Source organism: Cibotium barometz, chromosome 24 (genome assembly GCF_041138505.1).
Source record: "Cibotium barometz isolate CiBa-2024 chromosome 24, ASM4113850v1, whole genome shotgun sequence".
NCBI classification, from domain to species: domain Eukaryota; kingdom Viridiplantae; phylum Streptophyta; class Polypodiopsida; order Cyatheales; family Cibotiaceae; genus Cibotium; species Cibotium barometz.
Window position 1 is genome coordinate 32,199,373 of NC_141069.1, and position 18,280 is coordinate 32,217,652.

General features: G+C 38.9%; 1 protein-coding gene across 1 annotated transcript in view; it reads left to right on the forward strand.

The window, feature by feature from the left end:
- The window catches only part of LOC147625194 (alpha/beta-Hydrolases superfamily protein), a 34,990-nt gene extending 25,996 nt beyond the window's left edge, over nucleotides 1-8,994 (forward strand). Inside the window, exons 2-12 of the mRNA XM_086818459.1 lie at nucleotides 1,796-2,055; nucleotides 2,330-2,421; nucleotides 5,616-5,734; nucleotides 5,831-5,966; nucleotides 6,055-6,106; nucleotides 7,211-7,311; nucleotides 7,402-7,584; nucleotides 7,689-7,846; nucleotides 7,991-8,045; nucleotides 8,128-8,181; nucleotides 8,281-8,994. Coding sequence (XP_086674585.1) covers nucleotides 1,833-2,055; nucleotides 2,330-2,421; nucleotides 5,616-5,734; nucleotides 5,831-5,966; nucleotides 6,055-6,106; nucleotides 7,211-7,311; nucleotides 7,402-7,584; nucleotides 7,689-7,846; nucleotides 7,991-8,045; nucleotides 8,128-8,181; nucleotides 8,281-8,646 — 1,539 coding nt within the window. The 5' untranslated portion in view covers nucleotides 1,796-1,832 and the 3' untranslated portion in view covers nucleotides 8,647-8,994. The remainder of the gene's footprint in view (nucleotides 1-1,795; nucleotides 2,056-2,329; nucleotides 2,422-5,615; nucleotides 5,735-5,830; nucleotides 5,967-6,054; nucleotides 6,107-7,210; nucleotides 7,312-7,401; nucleotides 7,585-7,688; nucleotides 7,847-7,990; nucleotides 8,046-8,127; nucleotides 8,182-8,280) is intronic.
- The last annotated feature ends 9,286 nt before the right edge of the window (nucleotides 8,995-18,280 follow it).

Sequence of the window (18,280 nt, forward strand, 5' to 3'; positions counted from 1 at the left end):
AAGGGTTAATTGAACTGGGTGCGACCACTGTAGTAGAACTGCATGCGAGGGTGCAGAGAAGTGTTGCATGCTCCTTCCTTCGACGTTCCTCGTTTGCTATCTGCTGGTCCTCCAAAAGCTTCAGTTGAGACTCTTCCGCTATGCGGCCTTCTCGTTCTCCAAGGCCCACCGTTCTCTGGACTCTTTGGCGAATAATCAACATTGATTTTGTATGGCTTGGGGTTTCGGTCGCATGTTCTTGCTGTTGCCATGTGTGCTTCATGGCGAGGCTGTGATTGGAGCATTGCATCATTGAGGTAGATTTTTGAGTCTGCAGGGTCGATAAACTGCTACATCATTCCTTGCATCTTGGCCTGGGCCATCATGAGGGCTGCTCTCCATAGCTGGGTTTTGTAGGAGCATTGTCTCGATGGCTCTTCTTGAGCCTTGTGCTCAGCAGTCTCCTCTTGCAAACTCATAGTGGGAGGCCTGACGGTCTTTCCGCAGCGCAATAAAAAATTATCCGCTAGATACAATAGTGGGCGGCTACTAAGCTTTTTCCAGAGTCTAACAAACCATCCACTAAGTTTTTTTACTTTGTTCTATGCACAGCTCACAAGGACAGAGCTTGGATACCTGGTCAGGTCAGGTAGTGCAAGTCCTGCAGTCTTGTCTTGTTGAGTCCAATTTGTACTCATTCATCTACGGCACTGAAGCAAATACACTGGTGCGAGCCCTCTAGTGGGTGATTAGGACTTGGTGCACTATGCAATATATCGCTCTCTTCTTTCTTTTGCATGAAAGTAAATGAATTTACTATCTGCAAACAAGAAAGTCCAAAGACTTCCAAGCATGTAATATATTGGCATTTAGTGGTGACTTGTCCTTGGACAGGGAATGTTACCTATTTTTCCTCTGTTTTTCCGGTTGCGGGTTTGTACTATGTAGGGCTGGTGGACCAGCTTCATGGGGCTGCCAGGCCTCTATTAAAAGGATCCTTGGCCCTCCTCATTCCTCATCTCTCAAGTGTTGAAGTGCATCAGCAAACAAGTTCTCGAGCATAGATCAGCCCAGCACTTGCGCAGATCTACAAGGGAAATCAGTGTTAAAGGTCTGCCAAAGCTCAGCACGCCATCAGCCCCAGCATAGCAAAGCAGCACGTGAGCACAGTTGCTGACAGTCAGTTTGGGATTCAGCCAATTCACTTCCGTAAAGGTTTGGGACTCCATCAAGTCATCATTATGGTAATACTTCTTTGTACTGAGCTATGATCCACTAACGAACAAATACACCGCGAAGTGGGGGACTTAAGTGTGTGGATTAGGACCCAATTTGGTGCACTGTCTGTCTCTCTCTGTCTGTGCATTTCTCTCTCTCCTCTTATTAAAGTGAATTGCATCTTAAGCACACCTAATCAAGGATCTTCTACTATGTGTGCAACATCAGGGCTAGGCAATGCCATATGTTAAAAAGCATTACCATATGTGATCTCACATTCTTAAAAAGATAATTTAAAATCAACTACTTACCCGTGTATTGGTAAGTATTGGAAAGGTACTATACTTCCCACTTGTATGGTGCTGATTATTTTTATATGGGTTCGGATCGCACACTGGAACAAACTTGCTTTTGGGAGGTGCTGTTTTCTTTTTGCCTTATGCTTTTAATGCTTTTCAGCTGGGTATTTGTAGTCCCATGTAATTACTAGGCATTTGTTCATAAATGAGAAGGGAAGACTTTGAGACCTCATTCTTAAGTCACACTTGCAGCCGTAATTCTTTTAAATGGTTACTTATTGTCACATTCGTGCCAACAGGAGCCAAAGCATACATCTTCACCTTCCTTCTTGAGAGATGTTGGAGCATTGGGGCAGGTTTCCCTGGCCATGGCCATGGACAAAGAAGGATCCGTATGTGAACCCTGATTTGGACCCGGTTGTGCTGGTTCCAGGGATTGGAGGCTCCATATTGTTGGCTGTGAATGAGAAGGGACGTAGAGAGCGAATTTGGGTTAGGCTGTTTGCGGCTGATCGGGAGTTCAAGTCAAAGCTGTGGTCTTTATTTGATCCTGAGACAGGTATCTATCATTTGAATTTCTTTCTTGTATGCAATACTTCTCGTACATCTGAGTATTCTTGAGAGCATGCAAATCTTTAGGATTAGGTGCAGGTCTTAATACACAATCCTCTCATCATCAAGACAATTGCTTGGGCTTGACCGTTTTGTTGTCAGAAGAAAAGAAATGAGAAAGATTCAAACATTCAATGCAATTGATAGATTGTATAGGAATCTATGTGCTGGATTACTTCACACACCGGTTTCTTTTTTTCTTTTTTTTCTTTTTTTTTCAGGAAAGACAAACTCTTTAGATCCAAAGACAAGGATTGAAGTTCCAGAGGACAGGCATGGGTTGTATTCTTGTGATATTCTCGATCCTGATTTAGTAAGATGCTAATCCTTTTATCTTAGCTTGTTTTTTGTTATGATTGGCCAATGTGTGCAAGATTGAACAAGAATTGAAAGCTAATCTTGACGACTTGTAAAATAAGAGCCAGTAAAAAGCTTGATTTTTGTCAATTTGTGGGTCAATCGATCAGGTTGTTTGGAATAAACACCTACCATGTTCCAACATGCGCGCATCATTGTGTGCGTGTACGTACATGTCATACATACATGTATACATATAGGCATACATAAACATAAAACATGCATGTACGTACTTTTGTATGCACATGCACATACACATACACATGCAAACATATATGTTACACCCATACGTACATATGTGTATATGTGTGCGCGTGTACATGGATATATGTGTGTGTGTGCGTGTGTCTATATATATGTAAATATATAATTTTTTATTATAATATAAATATCTATGTTTGTACGTATGTATGTATATGTATATGCATATGCATATACACATGTATATATGTATATATATGTGTATATGCATGTACACATTTATATAAATATGTATTCACACACACACACACACACACACACATATGTATATATACATACATATGTGTGTGTGCGCACGCATGTATATGTGTGTGTGTACACAAACACAAACACACGCACACATACAACACACAACACACATACATACAACATATATGTACACACACACATGCACACATGCAACATTGAAGAAACCACACTGAGAAAGCTTTCGCCCGAGGGAGATTGGATCAGGTGAAGACCATGCTAGGATGACACGGGGATGGAGACTTGAGTATATACATAAGTGTATGTATACATATATGTATGTGTGTGTGCGGAGACACACATAGGCGCGCGCGCACACACACACACACACACACACACTTTTTAGTGAAACCACATACACACTTTTTTTAGTGAAACCACTACTTCATTAATAAAAGTAATGTACATTCATAGTTGTCCTAGAGTGGAACAACTACAAGTCAGATCAGAAACAATGGGAAAACACTTAGAGCTGCGAAAAGAGAGCTCTCCAAGATCAAAAGAATCTCTAAGAGATTGGTAAAGTGATCTACAGAAGCAGGTCGACATGAACAATAGAAAAAGCAGCGAGTCCACCAAAAAGCCAAAAGAGAATTCCAAGTAGGAAAGGTTATAGGTCTTTCTTGGTTGGGATAATGTAAGAGACACTTCAAACACCCTACGCCAACGAATGCTCTCCATAGTCAAAGAGTTTCCCTGGTTCGGGGGCCGGTCCGTCCAATGTAGGTGGTGTAACAAAGCTTTCCAATCTTGAATGAGACCAATAGCATAGGGAGAACTTGTGATTTTGCCATTAAAGTGTCCAAAAACTATATCATCATAGGGGTGACCCAAAGTCCGTAGGCTTTTGTATGCATGGAGATACACGTACTACCCAACATGTGAGCCCATGGCTTTGTTTGTGCCACAAAATCAAGTAGAAGCATCGCCTTCCTTGTGAGGACATGATAATGGATATTGAGAATGGCTCTGTGTTTCAAGGAAAAAGGAAAGAATCATTGGCATAGGCTTGAGCCACAAATTGGTTTTCATCCTCCATGGAAATTCCATGTAGTAGGCCATCTTGTGACAGCTTATCCATGCATAGGAGCATCGGATGCGTAGCAATGGCACATAGCAGGGCATTGAGAGGATAGCCTTGCCTCACAGATTTGCCAAACTTCCAAGGAGCTGAAAGTTCTCCTCCCAAAATTCATTTCGCTTTACCTTCTTGATATAGCGAGAAAACAACATTTTTCATTTTGCACTCAAATCCCATTCTATCCATTACTTGGGCTATGAAATCCCATTGGACAGAATCAGAGGCTTTAGCTATGTCCACCAGGCACTTGCATAATGAGGACATCGTGGTGCATGTATTTGGCATATTCAATGCCTATATAAGCATTGGCTATATTGTCCATAATTTGCCTTCTTGTGTGACGAAGCCATACTGATTGGGATGAAGGTCAGCATGCCGTATACCTTTGATTCTATTCACAAGCATCTTAGTCACAAGCTTGTACACCACAGGCATCAGAGAGATGGGACGCCAATCCACTAAACCTCCACAAAGCTGTTTTTTGGGCGTAAGCCTTCTTTCTAGGAACATGGCAACTGTCCAATAGACCATCAATAATTGACCATTAAGAGGATGGGCTGTTTTGGAACATCCCATAATGCGTGAAAGAACTCCACCGTAAGCCCATCCCATCCTTGGGACTTCCATTTACCCAGATTTTTGAGAGCATCATCCAGTTCTTCCTTATGGTGTGACTATAGGCTGAACATATGGCAAGAGTTCGTGACGTGCATGGAATACTTCCTCAAAAGGGTGCTGAGGGCCAAGGGGCAGCAAACATGTGTGCAAAATAGTGATGACAAACGTCAATAAGTTGTGCTTTGTTACATCCAAGTTCCATTAGATCATTTCACTCTTGCAATAGAGTGCTTTTGTCTAGATGTGTGCAAATTTTTTAAAAAGGATTTGGAAGAACAACCTTTGTCAAGAAGCAGCTTTTGTTGAGCTCGAGTTTGCCACTTGTTCAACTTGCAAGCATCATTTTGGTCAAGACAATGTTTGGCCTGTGCCATATTCTGGTGCTCATCAACTGTCGTCACAGGTCGCAATTGGCTAACTTCAGCACGCTCACGCGTGCGCGCGCACGCGCGCGCGCACACACACACACACACACACACACACACACACACACGCATATCACATCGTCCCTCTAGCAGCACAAATGGATCTTTTCAGCTCTTGAGCATTGTAGAAGTGATGAGAGTCACACACACAATGAGACATGCGTGCGCGTGCGCACACGCACACACATGCTCTTGCAAGTTTAATGGCATTGCGTTACCCATCCAGCATTATTTTCTGGAAATAGTAGCAAAATTCCATGCTTGATCTTTTTTTTTTGGGGGTGGGGGGGCTAATGTTGTGTCGGCTGGGCTAATTCAGTCTAAATTGAGGATGATAGAGATACTGAAAGCACATGCACTGACATGCAGGAATGATATATAGTTTACTTTGATTCCGGTGGGTGGTTGAGTATTTTTCTTGGGAGCAAGCTCGCACAAGTGCACAACATTGATTGTGTTCTCAAATGTTGGGTGAACTATGCAAGGCTGTGATCTATTCTTTGGGCTCTCTGGTTGTAGGTGGTGCCTTTAAACATTGTCTACTACTTTCATGACTTGATTGAGAAGCTTTTGGAGTGGGGTTACAAGGAAGGATCGACTTTATTTGGCTTTGGCTATGATTTTCGACAAAGCAACAGGTGCGATGAATATGTTGAATTTTTCAGACAGTGAGCCTGCTTATATGTTATTTGTAGTTTGGTTATTTGTTTATTTTGTTTTTTCATGAACTCCAGGCTTACAGAAGTGATGGATAAATTCAAAGCCCGGCTAAAGAGTGCCTACATAGCCTCTGGTGGAAAGAAAGTCAACATTATTAGTCACTCCATGGGTGGAGTACTTGTGAAATCCTTCTTGGCTCTTCATCATGATGTAAGAATTTTTCACGTCTGTAATCACAAATGGGCATTTTTTCATTTCCTCATTGTTAGTTTAAAAGCTATTATGGTGGTTTATGCAGGAATTTGAGAAGTATGTGAATTCATGGATTGCTATTGCAGCACCCTTTCAAGGTGACACATTTTAAACTATCATTTTCTTCAGAAACATACACAAGGCTGAAGGTAAAACATACTAGGGTTTTTGACCTGCACCCTAGAGTATCTAATGAGAATCTCTCAACCAGCTTTAGCTTGCGAAAGTCATAATTAATAATTAGTTCATGGATCATCATGGAGGGACTTGCTAGCACAGCACCCAGTCATAGCTCCCTCCCCTAGGTTGAGGCCAAGTGCCTACTCTGCAGTGCAAGGCTTGAACCAGGCAAGGCCTCTTGTGTCTTCATCCACGTGGGAGTATCCATTAATGAGCCTAATCCTTACTTATATAGATGCTAGGTAAGGGTGTCCTCAACTTCAAGGTCTTTTTACACTAGCTTCTTAATTGCTACCTTACCATTACTCATTTAGTAGAATCTTCTATTAAAGTTTCTAATTGGCATTAGTCTGACCTCATCAATACTGCCAATCTAGTTAGCACCCAACTAAGGTGGTTGCAGCTCAATGGCTGGTCACCTTTACACTAGGGCTCTTCTCTTTTCACCATTGCTCCCCCACACTTGTACAATGCAATGTTTGCTGGCATTTTCCATGGAGGCTGCTTGCAACAAAAGAGCAATCAACTCCAATTCTCGTAGATACAGAACACAGATTGTTTCCTGTGTTAAAAGCTAAACAGATTAGTTTTACAAATGGCACAAGCAACTTATTTCATACCATAGACTCAATTTAGTGACTGACATTTTGTATTTATATGTTTGACACCCACACCCTGTGCACACGCACAGGCACACACCCGCACAACCATGCATTGCCCATGCACATACTCCCACTCACTAACACGCATGCAACAGCCCCCCTCCCCCCCTTCTCCACACACACACACACACACACAATATATATATATATCTAAGAAAACAAATATATAGATTATTATGTCTGTATGTGTATGCATGTGCATCTTAAAAGACTTCTTTGACCTTGATTTAGTACACCATATTGCAAAAATCCAAACACATTGCATTAGAGTAGGATCGTTGTGATGCCTTGAGGTTCTCATAAGAAAAGAGAGATTTCAAATAAACCGTATTCATACAGTTTCCTTATTTTTTGGTGCAGGTGCCCCAGGATTCATCATGGACGTGCTTCTGACAGGCTGTGAATTTGTTAAGGGCTGGCAGCGGGAGCTTTTTATTGCTAAATGGAGCATGCATCAATTGGTACCCTAGCTGCATTACCTTAGAATTTGATACTTCGATTGGGTTTTATGATTGCCTATGATGTTGGTGTCTTTTCGTGTACTTGTGCAGCTGATTGAATGCCCTTCTGTGTACGAGTTGATGGCAAATCCTGACTTTGATTGGCCCCGAGTTCCTCTTTTAAACATCTGGCGGGAGTCGGTTGATGATGGTGGTGAAATCTCTGTAAAGTTGGATTCATATGGGCCGAAGGACTTACTTCCTGTCTTAAATGAAGCTCTGATTAATAATACAGTTAAGTACTGGCTTCATTCCTAATGTCCTGCGCATGTGTGTACAGGCATGCATGTATGTATGTATAAGTAATTCTCTCAATAACAAACCATTTTGTGAGGCAGATAACTTATGGTCGAGAAAAAATTCCTCTCCCATTCAATAATGCTATTTTCAATTGGGCAAATGAAACGCGGAAAGTCTGGCAATCTGCGAAGCTTCCGCCGGGGATCAAGTTCTACAACATTTTTGGCACCAGTAATGATACACCTCTAGATGTATGGTATGTATTTGACTATTTGCCACTTCATTGTATGTGCATGTGCCTGTTGTGTGCACGGGTCCTGGGGCAGGGGGATGGTAGGGGGAGGCATGGGTGCTGGTGCATGCATGGGTCTAAACAGTGTTCTCCATGACGCTTTTGCAGGTATGGAAGTGAAAGATCACCCATCAAGAGTCTGTCGGATATCCTTAGAACAGAGGTCTCTTCATTACATTTGCATTTATCCATTTGGAATTTTGACAGCCACATCGAAGCTTATAAAAGCAATTGGGTCCTTGCAGGCAGATTTTTTCTGTGTAGATGGCGATGGAACTGTGCCACAAGCTTCTGCGATGGTAATGCTACTAGGACTGACTTGACGAATTAAGTGGTTTTGAAGTTGGTTATTAACATGGTCTTAATACTAACCTTTATGTGTGCACTGTCATTTTCAGGGTGATAATTTGGAGGCCATTGCAAGGGTAGGAATACCCGGAGATCATCGTGGCTTGCTGTGTGAGACTCGGCTTTTCCGTGTTTTGAAGCAATGGCTGAATGCAGGAGAACCGGACCCATTATACGATCCTTTCTTAGACTTTGTCATCCTTCCCACTAAAGAAGAATGGGAGGCATATTATTCAGCAGTGTCTGATGATAAGGGAAAGGGAGATTTGGAGGACCATCAAGAGGCAAGCTTTGGATTTGTTGCAAGCATTATGGCTCATGATGGAGAATACGCACTACATGCGGAAGCCCAGGCAACTGTGTCAGTTTTTACTAGTGAGTATGGTGTGGTGGTGGACAAGGCATTGCCACATTAAAGCCTCTGGTGCTGCAGAAGGGTAATCTTGAATGACAATGCAACTCTCAAGCAGTTCATGCCATCGTAAAGAGATCTGCACTGGTATCATTTGGCTGTCTGTCCTTGTCATCATGTGTCGGAGTTTAGGCCTCTCGTCTTGTCATTGCTTAATTTTGTATATATGGTTTGTATAGACACTTAGCATATTGCTTGTAAATGATTTTTTTCTTGGGGGTGTGTGGCTAAGGACAACAAAATTGTTGTCCTCCATTGATGCTACGGCACCTCTACTTTTTTGTACAGTCCAGACGTATGATAATATTTGGGGAGTCCAGCATAATTACATGAATGAAAGTGGATTGGATTATTTGATCATAGCAAGGGACTTTCCTATGAAAATATCCTTAGCTTTTGTGCAATCTTGTCATCAAGAGAGTAAATCTTGAGCTTTGCTAGCCCTTCGCATTGCACAAAATATTAAGTCTATGTTCAAGACCTTTCTGCAAGCAATGCCAGAAAAGCATAGTCTGGTAAGGTTAGAAATGGGCTTTCTATCTGCATTGTGATGGCTTAATATATGTGCCTAACTGTATGATTAGAATGTGTGAGAGAATGTGTGTGTGAGATTTATTAATGATTAATAAAGGCCAAATTGGTACTACCAAAGGGGCCTATGCAGACTAGCGTGCGAGTGCGAGAAATGTCAACAAGTATTAAATTGTCACATGGTGAGCACCAAGGATGCTAGTGCCTTATTTTGCTGTTAGGGCTCCAAATTCACTCTTGGTGTAGGTGTAGAGTTGTAGAGGCGGGGGGCGGTGACCTTGTCCTTGGTGGTGTTACAAGGTGAACATTGCATGCAACCATGGGAAATGCCCATGATTCCCATGTCGGCTTTGTGTCATCTCCTCTAGATAGTAGGGATTGGGTCTGCGGATGATGTGAGTCTTCGGGATGCCCTTACACAAGTGTTTGGGTGTATTGATGCAACTGCCTGTCTGGAGGTGGTGCTGAGTCGTCTTTAGGAGGGGGGTTTTTGTATGTGTGCTCTGCTTGTGTGTCTCATCCTCATTATTAAGCTCTTTAGCACGTTTTCCCTTGTCTCTATCTCATGGAAGAAAAATGTCACGTGTTTCTTGTCCTCATACTTTGTGACTCATCAAGGACTAAATCCCTCTCTAGATAGATAATCCACCCTTTGTTTCATAGTATGTTGAGCATCAAAGGATGGCATGTTCCTTAATCTCAGCTCTTACATATCATATGATGTGCATAGTTGTGGTTCTTGACATTGTTGCATGAACACCACCTCTCTTTCAACCGCCTATGTGACAAAACTATCATGGCCCATGGAATTTCTAAGTGCACGTGCTATAATCCCAAGATATTGTGGCACTTGGATAAACCCTTCTATTGTCAAAGTCGCCTCGATTCAAGCTCACTCTCGAAGGGAGTGTCTCTAGATATATCCATGTCCTTTGAATGAAATTATTCCAAATGTTGTCTCCAAGGACCATTCAGCTACTGCATCAGTAGTGCATAGTCTAATCGAAGTATTGAAAATGTGGCATTGCATATACAGGGAGGCCCATGCCTGTTGTCCATTTCATTGCATATATGGAGAGGCTATGCGTGTCATCAATTTCATTGCTTTAGCATAATTGTGGTTCTCTAAACTTTTCATTGCTTTAGCATAATTGTGGTTCTCTAAACTGTATGATGCTAGTTGCATGGACGTAGACAAGGCCAACCATGGGAGCTATGGTACCCTATGTAAATGACATTACACCCTCTATATGTAAGTACAAGCTAAAAAAAGGCATTGCTGGCTACAAGAATGATGTGATGTGAGATGGAGGGTTTGCTACATACTAAAGGTGAGAGCGTCATGACCTACAACCTTTTTATGGACCTCGAGTTAAGAAATATGAGACTGCTCCCTTAAAATGGTGCCCACACATGGCTGTTGATTTAACCAATAAGTCAAAGAGAAGAGACACCTGTTGGAAATGTGCTTGGAAGTATTGATGCCAAAGATGCACAACCCTAATCATTCTTGCCTATCATTGATTCATATGAAAGTATGGGTTTGAGAGTACCACACCTAAGTACGTGTACTCCTTCTGTGTCCCTATTGACCAATTATAAAATGTATAAGTGAATTTTGTCCCTATAAGCGATATGGAAGGCCATAACTTTGGGTCTTTCCAAGGTTATCACACTAAGTCTTTTTTCTAAAAAAGGAACGTAATGTATCCAAATGTCTATGGAAGCCCTTAATTGTATGTGAAAATAATGCTACATTATCTACATAAAAGAGGATAGAGACCACTATCTCAACCATCATGGATTCCTTACCACCCAAGTTGTTAATGAAATTTTTAAGCTTTTGTCTATCCAAAGTCTGGAGAGTATGGGACAAAGGAGACAACATTGTTTCACTCTAGTTGTTATTATGTATGCTAGTTGTGAAAGCCCTTGCTACATGCATACTTCAAAGTATGATAGACTAATTCACTTGAGAGAAACCCTTTAAACTCGGTTTCAGCTAACTGTTGGAAATGATAATCTAGTCAACCATAGCGTTTCAAACCACACTTCCTGACATTTTGGTTGTGGTATTATATTTTTTAATGTATTGTGCCTATTTCTCATGATCTCATTGGGATTGATTGATGTGACTTCAGTTGATTGCTTAACTGAGGTGGATTGTATTTATGAGTTGTTATTGTGTATACTAGTTGTGAAAGCCCTTGCTACATGCATACTTCAAAGTATGATAGACTAATTCACTTGAGAGAAACCCTTTAAACTCGGTTTCAGCTAACTGTTGGAAATGATAATCCAGTCAACTGTAGCGTTTCAAACCATACTTCCTGACATTTTGGTTGTGGTATTATATTTTTTAATGTATTGTGCCTATTTCTCATGATCTCATTGGGATTGATTGATGTGACTTCAGTTGATTGCTTAACTGAGGTGGATTGTATTTATGAGTTTTAGGTTTTGAGCTATGTGAGGGTATTGTGATAGAGGGGTGGCACAATGTGAGGGTACCAATTGAGGTGTCACATGGATGGTGGATTGCGTGGTGGTGTGAACACTGAGATCTTAATATTAAATATAATATTTTGTGACCGTGTGACAACATTTATTGAGTATTTAATTTATATGCTATTTGCATATCTTAGCATTATTATAATGTGTGTGTGTGTGTGCACAAATTGATTTATTATGGCTAGGCACACATAGTTTTGTTGATACCTTAAAACATTGGACAAAGGTTATTTTTATTGTAAAGAAAGTCCAAACTTAGAAAAGATGCTATTTATGACTCTATAGGCCATACAATGAATATGATTTAAATACCCCTTGTGAGGAAAGCCCTAAGTTAGAAATGATGCTATTTATCGTTCCAAGGGCTAATTTTATGAATATGATTTAAATACCATGTGTGGAGAGTGGAGCTATGCACGTGGGGGGGGGGGGGGGGGGGGGGGGAGGGGGGGAAATTGCACTTGATGAGTTTGTCTTTGTCTTCTTGAATATTTTTGTCAAAAGCTATTGTTAAGTGAATAGTTTTAAATGTTTTGAGGTTGATGGTTTTTAAGTTATACTTGGAGTAAAGGTCTTATTTTAGTGGTATCAGAATATAGGCCAAGAACACTAGTATGGGCTAAGAAATTTCTGAAAAAATTTTAGAGTTGAGATTTATAGAAGGGCAAGGTGAGTTCTTTATTGTTATATAGTTTGTTGAATTGAAATTCATAAAAGCATGTAAAAATTTATGAGCCTGTAAGGTGTGTGAAACAAAACAAAGTGTGCTTTGTACAACAAACACAAAGGCTAAAGCTAAAAGCTAAAAGCACAATTTGTACAAAACAAATTGTGCTTTGTACAACAAACACAAAGGCTAAAGCTAAAAGCTAAATTAAAGCTCACGAATGGCACCTCTCTTCGTGACAACAGAACGAGGGTTCAGGGAGCGCCAAAGCTTTTTTTTTTCAAAATAATTACCCTTTGTAAAATGCTTAGAAAGGCCTTACATTCAACAGAAAAAGAGAGATCGATTTAAAAAGAGATTCATCATTTCCTTTCAAACCTTTCTACCTTGGGCTTTTCTCACCTCAAACAAGTTTCAAGAATAACTTTTTCTGCTAGAATTCCAAGGTTCCACTAACCCTCATAATTTTTTGAAGTATGGGCTTTTTAATCGAAATATGACTATTAATGTTTTTTTTTTAATTTAAAGATCTTAGTAGTACCAAGTAGTTTGAAAAATATAATGTGTATACTTTAGAAAAAAATATTCCTTGCAAAAAATTATTTCTATTTTTGGGAAAAAATGTGTATAGAGTTTGCCTTGGGAGATTTGTTTTTCTTTTGTTTATCAAGGCATTTCCATTTAAGTGTACTTTTTTGACGAGATGTTATTCCATACAAGAAACGTAAATATCAACAATTTTGTTATATTTTAAATTTTGAATATGGGTAAATTTCCACAATATCCCGCTATTAAAGACCAACTCGATTCTCTTTCTGCGTTCTTGTACAAAGAATGAGAGTCTTAGGAGGATTTTAAGAAAAAATCTTGCAATGTTTGTATAGGGGAAGCACAAATAGATCAAAGAAAGATAAAAATGTTAAGAAACTTGACAAGCAAAGTTTAACTAACAACAATGAACCCAAACAACATGTTATTAAGTGTTATAGGTGTTGTAAGCATGGACATTTTGCTGGGGATTGTCCGACAAAGAAGAAGAACAAGATCATGACCCAATGTGCAACTAACGGTGGCAATCATCTCAAGCGAGAACGTAACCCTAACACAACACACTACCTAATGGTGAAGGTAAGTACACATTTTTGTTTATATATATTTTATAAATAGTTCACATTATTTACTATATTTGTCATACTTTTTATTCTTAAATAGTTTACATAAGATTTAGCTAGTAAACCTAGGCAAGACAATAATTGTTGGTAGAACCTTAGTCAACGAGAGACTTTAGGAAGGTTTCAGTAAACCTAGGCAAGACAATAATTGTTGGTAGAACCTTAGTCAACGAGAGACTTTAGGAAGGTTTCAGTATATCCCTAGATATTGGTAGCTAAAGACTCAAAGTTGGAACATATAAGAGAACTATTCTCATATTTCAAGATTAAGTTAAAGGCTAAACAAGTTCAAATTCATTGCAGAGGGATGGTATACTAAGTACAAGACTTAGATAAAATTACTAAAGGGTGTGAGAGCTATAGAAGCCTTAGGCAAAGTTTAAGTGAAATCTCTATTTCCTTGATAAAGACAAAACAACATAGCATCATTTAGCTTATTAGTGCTAGTAAAAAAGAGAGGAAAAATGTCAGTTTATATACTAAGTGTGATGACCAAGCGATAGGGAAAATTTTTAAGTAAAGTTATTTGTCAGTATAGAATCCAAAAGTAAGTTATTTATTAAGGTATAAATTCTAATACAAGTTTACAAACCAGAATTCACTAATTAAAAGATTCCCTCAAGTGCAAGATTTAATCGTCTTACAAAGCATTTCTCACTCAAAAGCTCAAGTTCTAAACCCATTTCAAGTCAAGAAGTTTATCTAATTTCAAGAGCAGTTTAATTTCATGACAAAGAGAAGTGCAGTAAGTCACTTACGATCACAGATCTCCTCGTGGTGTTTAGTACTATTCTAGATTGATAATACCAGAACTCTAAGATGAAGAAAAGACATCATTTAAGTTATTATTAATTTGAGAGAAAGACTGGATACTATTAAGTTGACCAAGATTTCAACAAGTTGATCTAAAACAAATTTTCAAAGTCCAAGATTCTTCCAAGTTCATTTGCTATAAACATTAAAGTTTGATAATTTTTCAAGTATTGCAATTTAGAGCAACCTATATCATAGCAAATTCAACAGAAGCATGACAATTTGTTGAGATTAGTTTATCAAATATACACGACAATTACTTAAAATTTAAAATAAAAGAATCTAGACTTTTATTTTTGCTAATATAGCAAATAATTAGAAATTCAATAATTATGAATAATCAAAGATAAATTATAATTTTGGAATTTGAATATTGACATTCATCACAAGACATCCAAAGAAAATTTAATTTGAGATAGAAGCCATCTTAACCTTTACAAGAAGATTTACGTTCATTGACAAGATTAATAAACTACAAGACTAGTATACTGCTTAATGAAACCTAATTGTTGACAATATTTAAGCAGATATTTATCGACTTTTTATTTAACAAGACTCGTTGATTTTAGCAGACATTGATTATATTTATTTCTAGCATTGATTTTGACTAAAGAATTCTCAAGTAACAAATTAAAATTTATATTTGTTCATTAGTCTAAAGGTAAGGAAAATTTGTGTTGGGATGTAAGTTTTAGGTGGAACTAGCCCTTCTGTCTCAAACTTATGTTCTTAATGAGTCCTTTGAGTATCAACAAAACTATGTGTGCATAAATTGATTTATTATAGCTAGGCACACATAGTTTTGTTGATACCTTAGAACATTGGACAAAGGTTATTTTTATTGTAAAGAAAGTCCAAACTTGGAAAAGATGTTATTTATGGCATAAGGGCTATAAATATAACTTAAATACCACGTATGGGAAGTGGAGCCATACACATTGGGGTGGAGATTGCATCCAATCAGTTTGTCTTTGCCTTCTTGAATATTTCTATGAAAAGCTATGTTTAAGTGAGTTATTTTAGATGTTTTGTGAGGTTGATGGTTTTTACGTTATACTTGGAGTAAAGGTCTTGTTTTAGCATTGAACCTCATCTTTGGATGAAACTCTCAATGAGGGATTGGGAGTAGGACCAAGACCATCAAGGTTTGCTCTAGTGAGAAGTGCTCCAAACCATGTCATATGTGATAGTTTTAAACTTTTGGTATAAACCCTAAGTTAGGAATGCCCCTAGTAGCCCCATCGTTTCCCGAGACATAGAGTCTCTTTTCACAGTACCATTAGGGGCTACCAATCCATAGGGAAATCCTAAAATCGGTTCACAATCACACATAATGCAAGTAGAAGTACAACCTCCTAAAGCATTAGGACATTTTGGAGGTCATTCGTAGGGCCTTTTAGTAGAGAGAGGAAGAAGGCAATGTTACGTTGAAAAATAGGTTATTTCTTTTTTCTAAATCCAAAAACTCTTCTTTCTCATGTCAAAATGTACTGTACTTACACTTGATAGTCACTTTTCACACCCGAATGCATTAAACACACCTACACTTTTGTAGGGAGGGAAACTTCTATTCGAATCCATGTATTAAATACACCTTTTTGCAAAGGAGGAAAAATTCCTCCCCTCTCAAACTTCCTCTTGGCCTTAAACAATATCTCACGCTCTTTTCGTTTCCTCTACCTTCTGCTGCACTCCATTTTCTGAAGCTTCAAGCTTTTGTACTCCATTCCTTCTTGAAAAGATGGGTAGCAAATCTCATTTTACATCATCCTGATTTTGCCCCACTAATGCCATCCTAGATGATTCAATTCCTAGGGCAAGGAGTCAAAGATCATTAGTGTTTTCTATACTTGTATCCAACTCTCTCAATGCGCAAAATCAGTGGACTGAAGTGCTAATCACCAAGGGCACATGGGTCCTTATGCAGCCAAGGAAGAAAAGAAAGACAAGCAACAAGAATACATTTAGGGCATCATGGAAAGGAAGAGTAAAAGACTTCAAGATAGAGACTGGAAGGACAACCATCAAGGAAGTCCTAGTGCAGCAGATATATATGCATAATGAGTTTATGCTTGAGAATCCAGATGACATAAAATTTCCCTCGCATATACAAAACCTTAAGTAAATCTATCGCTTGTCAATCTTTCATTTTCTCATAAAGGTCTAAGGAACTGTGTAAACTATCCACGTCTATGGTTGCAGATGTGTACCCCTCATCATATGAGGAGTGGGAGCCAGTTCAGTGCATCATTGGAATTATGAATGTGGTTCATGCACACATTAGTCGGCAACATTATGAGGGAAGGAGCAACAAAAGCCTTGTATATACATGAATCTTTTTCTATGATCATTTCTACCATTTTCTCAACAAAAAAACACAATCGTGGCCGCTTGGAAGAGCTACCTTTGCAAGCTGAGTGGAACTACATGGATTGGCCTATCCCAGATCCCTTATAGTAATGGAGTCAGCAAAGAGCAAGCTCTTTAAGGATGTGCAACGCTCCCTACAAGGGAGCATTCCAACTCGTGTAGTAAAAATTATTGTTTACCTACCAATTACTGTGTTTGTGGATCTTTTTAGCTTATTTAAGGTGAAGCTAGCGAGAACCATGCTTGTCTGGAAAGATTTGGACACATTTCTCTTAGCAAGACTTCTTGATGAGGGATGGCCGAGTAAATTTTTTGACGATATCCATTGTAACATTGCACTGGAGACAGTAGTTGCGAAGTACTTGATTGCAACTCAAATTTTTATCTTGTCCTTCTGGTATAGAAGGTCCCGTTACATCAATGGAGAGTTGGTACCAATGGATCAGGAAGTCACAACAAGTGCAATGGATGACAAAGTCATAGACATTGAAGTGATTGATGAAGCTTCAACACTGGTGACAATTGTTTCTATACGAGGAAAATGTAATTTACAAATAGCTACGTAAGGATATTGTCGAAGAATCCTTGCAAGACACGCTGGCACACTTTAATTTCATTCACAATGGAAGAAAGGTGCTCCTTAGAAGGGAGCGACTAATACAATGTAAAGAATTGGGTAACACAGTCAAGATCATTCCTACTTGACAATACCCACTTCAATGTACTCTTCTGACATAATTACTCAAGTCTATCCTATTAATGACACTGAATGTACTCTTTTAACATAATTAATCAAGAGCCTTTTGTTCGATGCAGTACTTTCAAAAAACAATACAATGTATACTATTTTCCAAGACACATTACTTGAGTGAGAATAGAACAGTTAAAAACATTACATTATAAAAAAGAATTTTTCATTACATAATCTTGTATAATCTTTTGATTTGTATAATCCATCTAAATATGGAATCAATTGTTCTTCCAACAAATAAACATCATGTGCATTACCTTCGAAAGGAAAGGGTGATATCCATGTTCCCATGGGATTGTACATAGCCTTCTTAGGGGTATCATCAATTAATAATGTATTTGTGGGATTATATGGGTGTTGGATATCCACATAGCGCTTCATAAGTAAAGGCACCCCAAGTTTGTTGTTGGGATGAAAAACACATGGGTCAATGGAACAGTGCCTTTGGTCATATACGGAATACAATTCTGTTTCCTCAATCTTAGATTCTCTCAAAACTAGCATGACAAGAGGCCTTAAATTATGCATCATCATTGAGGACCATATGGCCAATCTAAAGTGCTTAGTTACAAAGTTGATAAATTGATACAGTTTGGGCCTTAGCATGACATGCATTTCTCTGACTTTGTAATTCCTTGTAGCACTTGGTCCAAAGCTCTTGGGCTGTCTTTTGAGCAGCAATCCATTAACATCCAAGATAATAAGCCTCCTTGGTGTCTGGAACCATTATTGGCATGATCAGTATGAATATGATTGAAGCTTATAATCATTTTTAAGGGACAAAAAAAGCTAATAGAAACAATTCTTAAAATTGAGTTGGTTA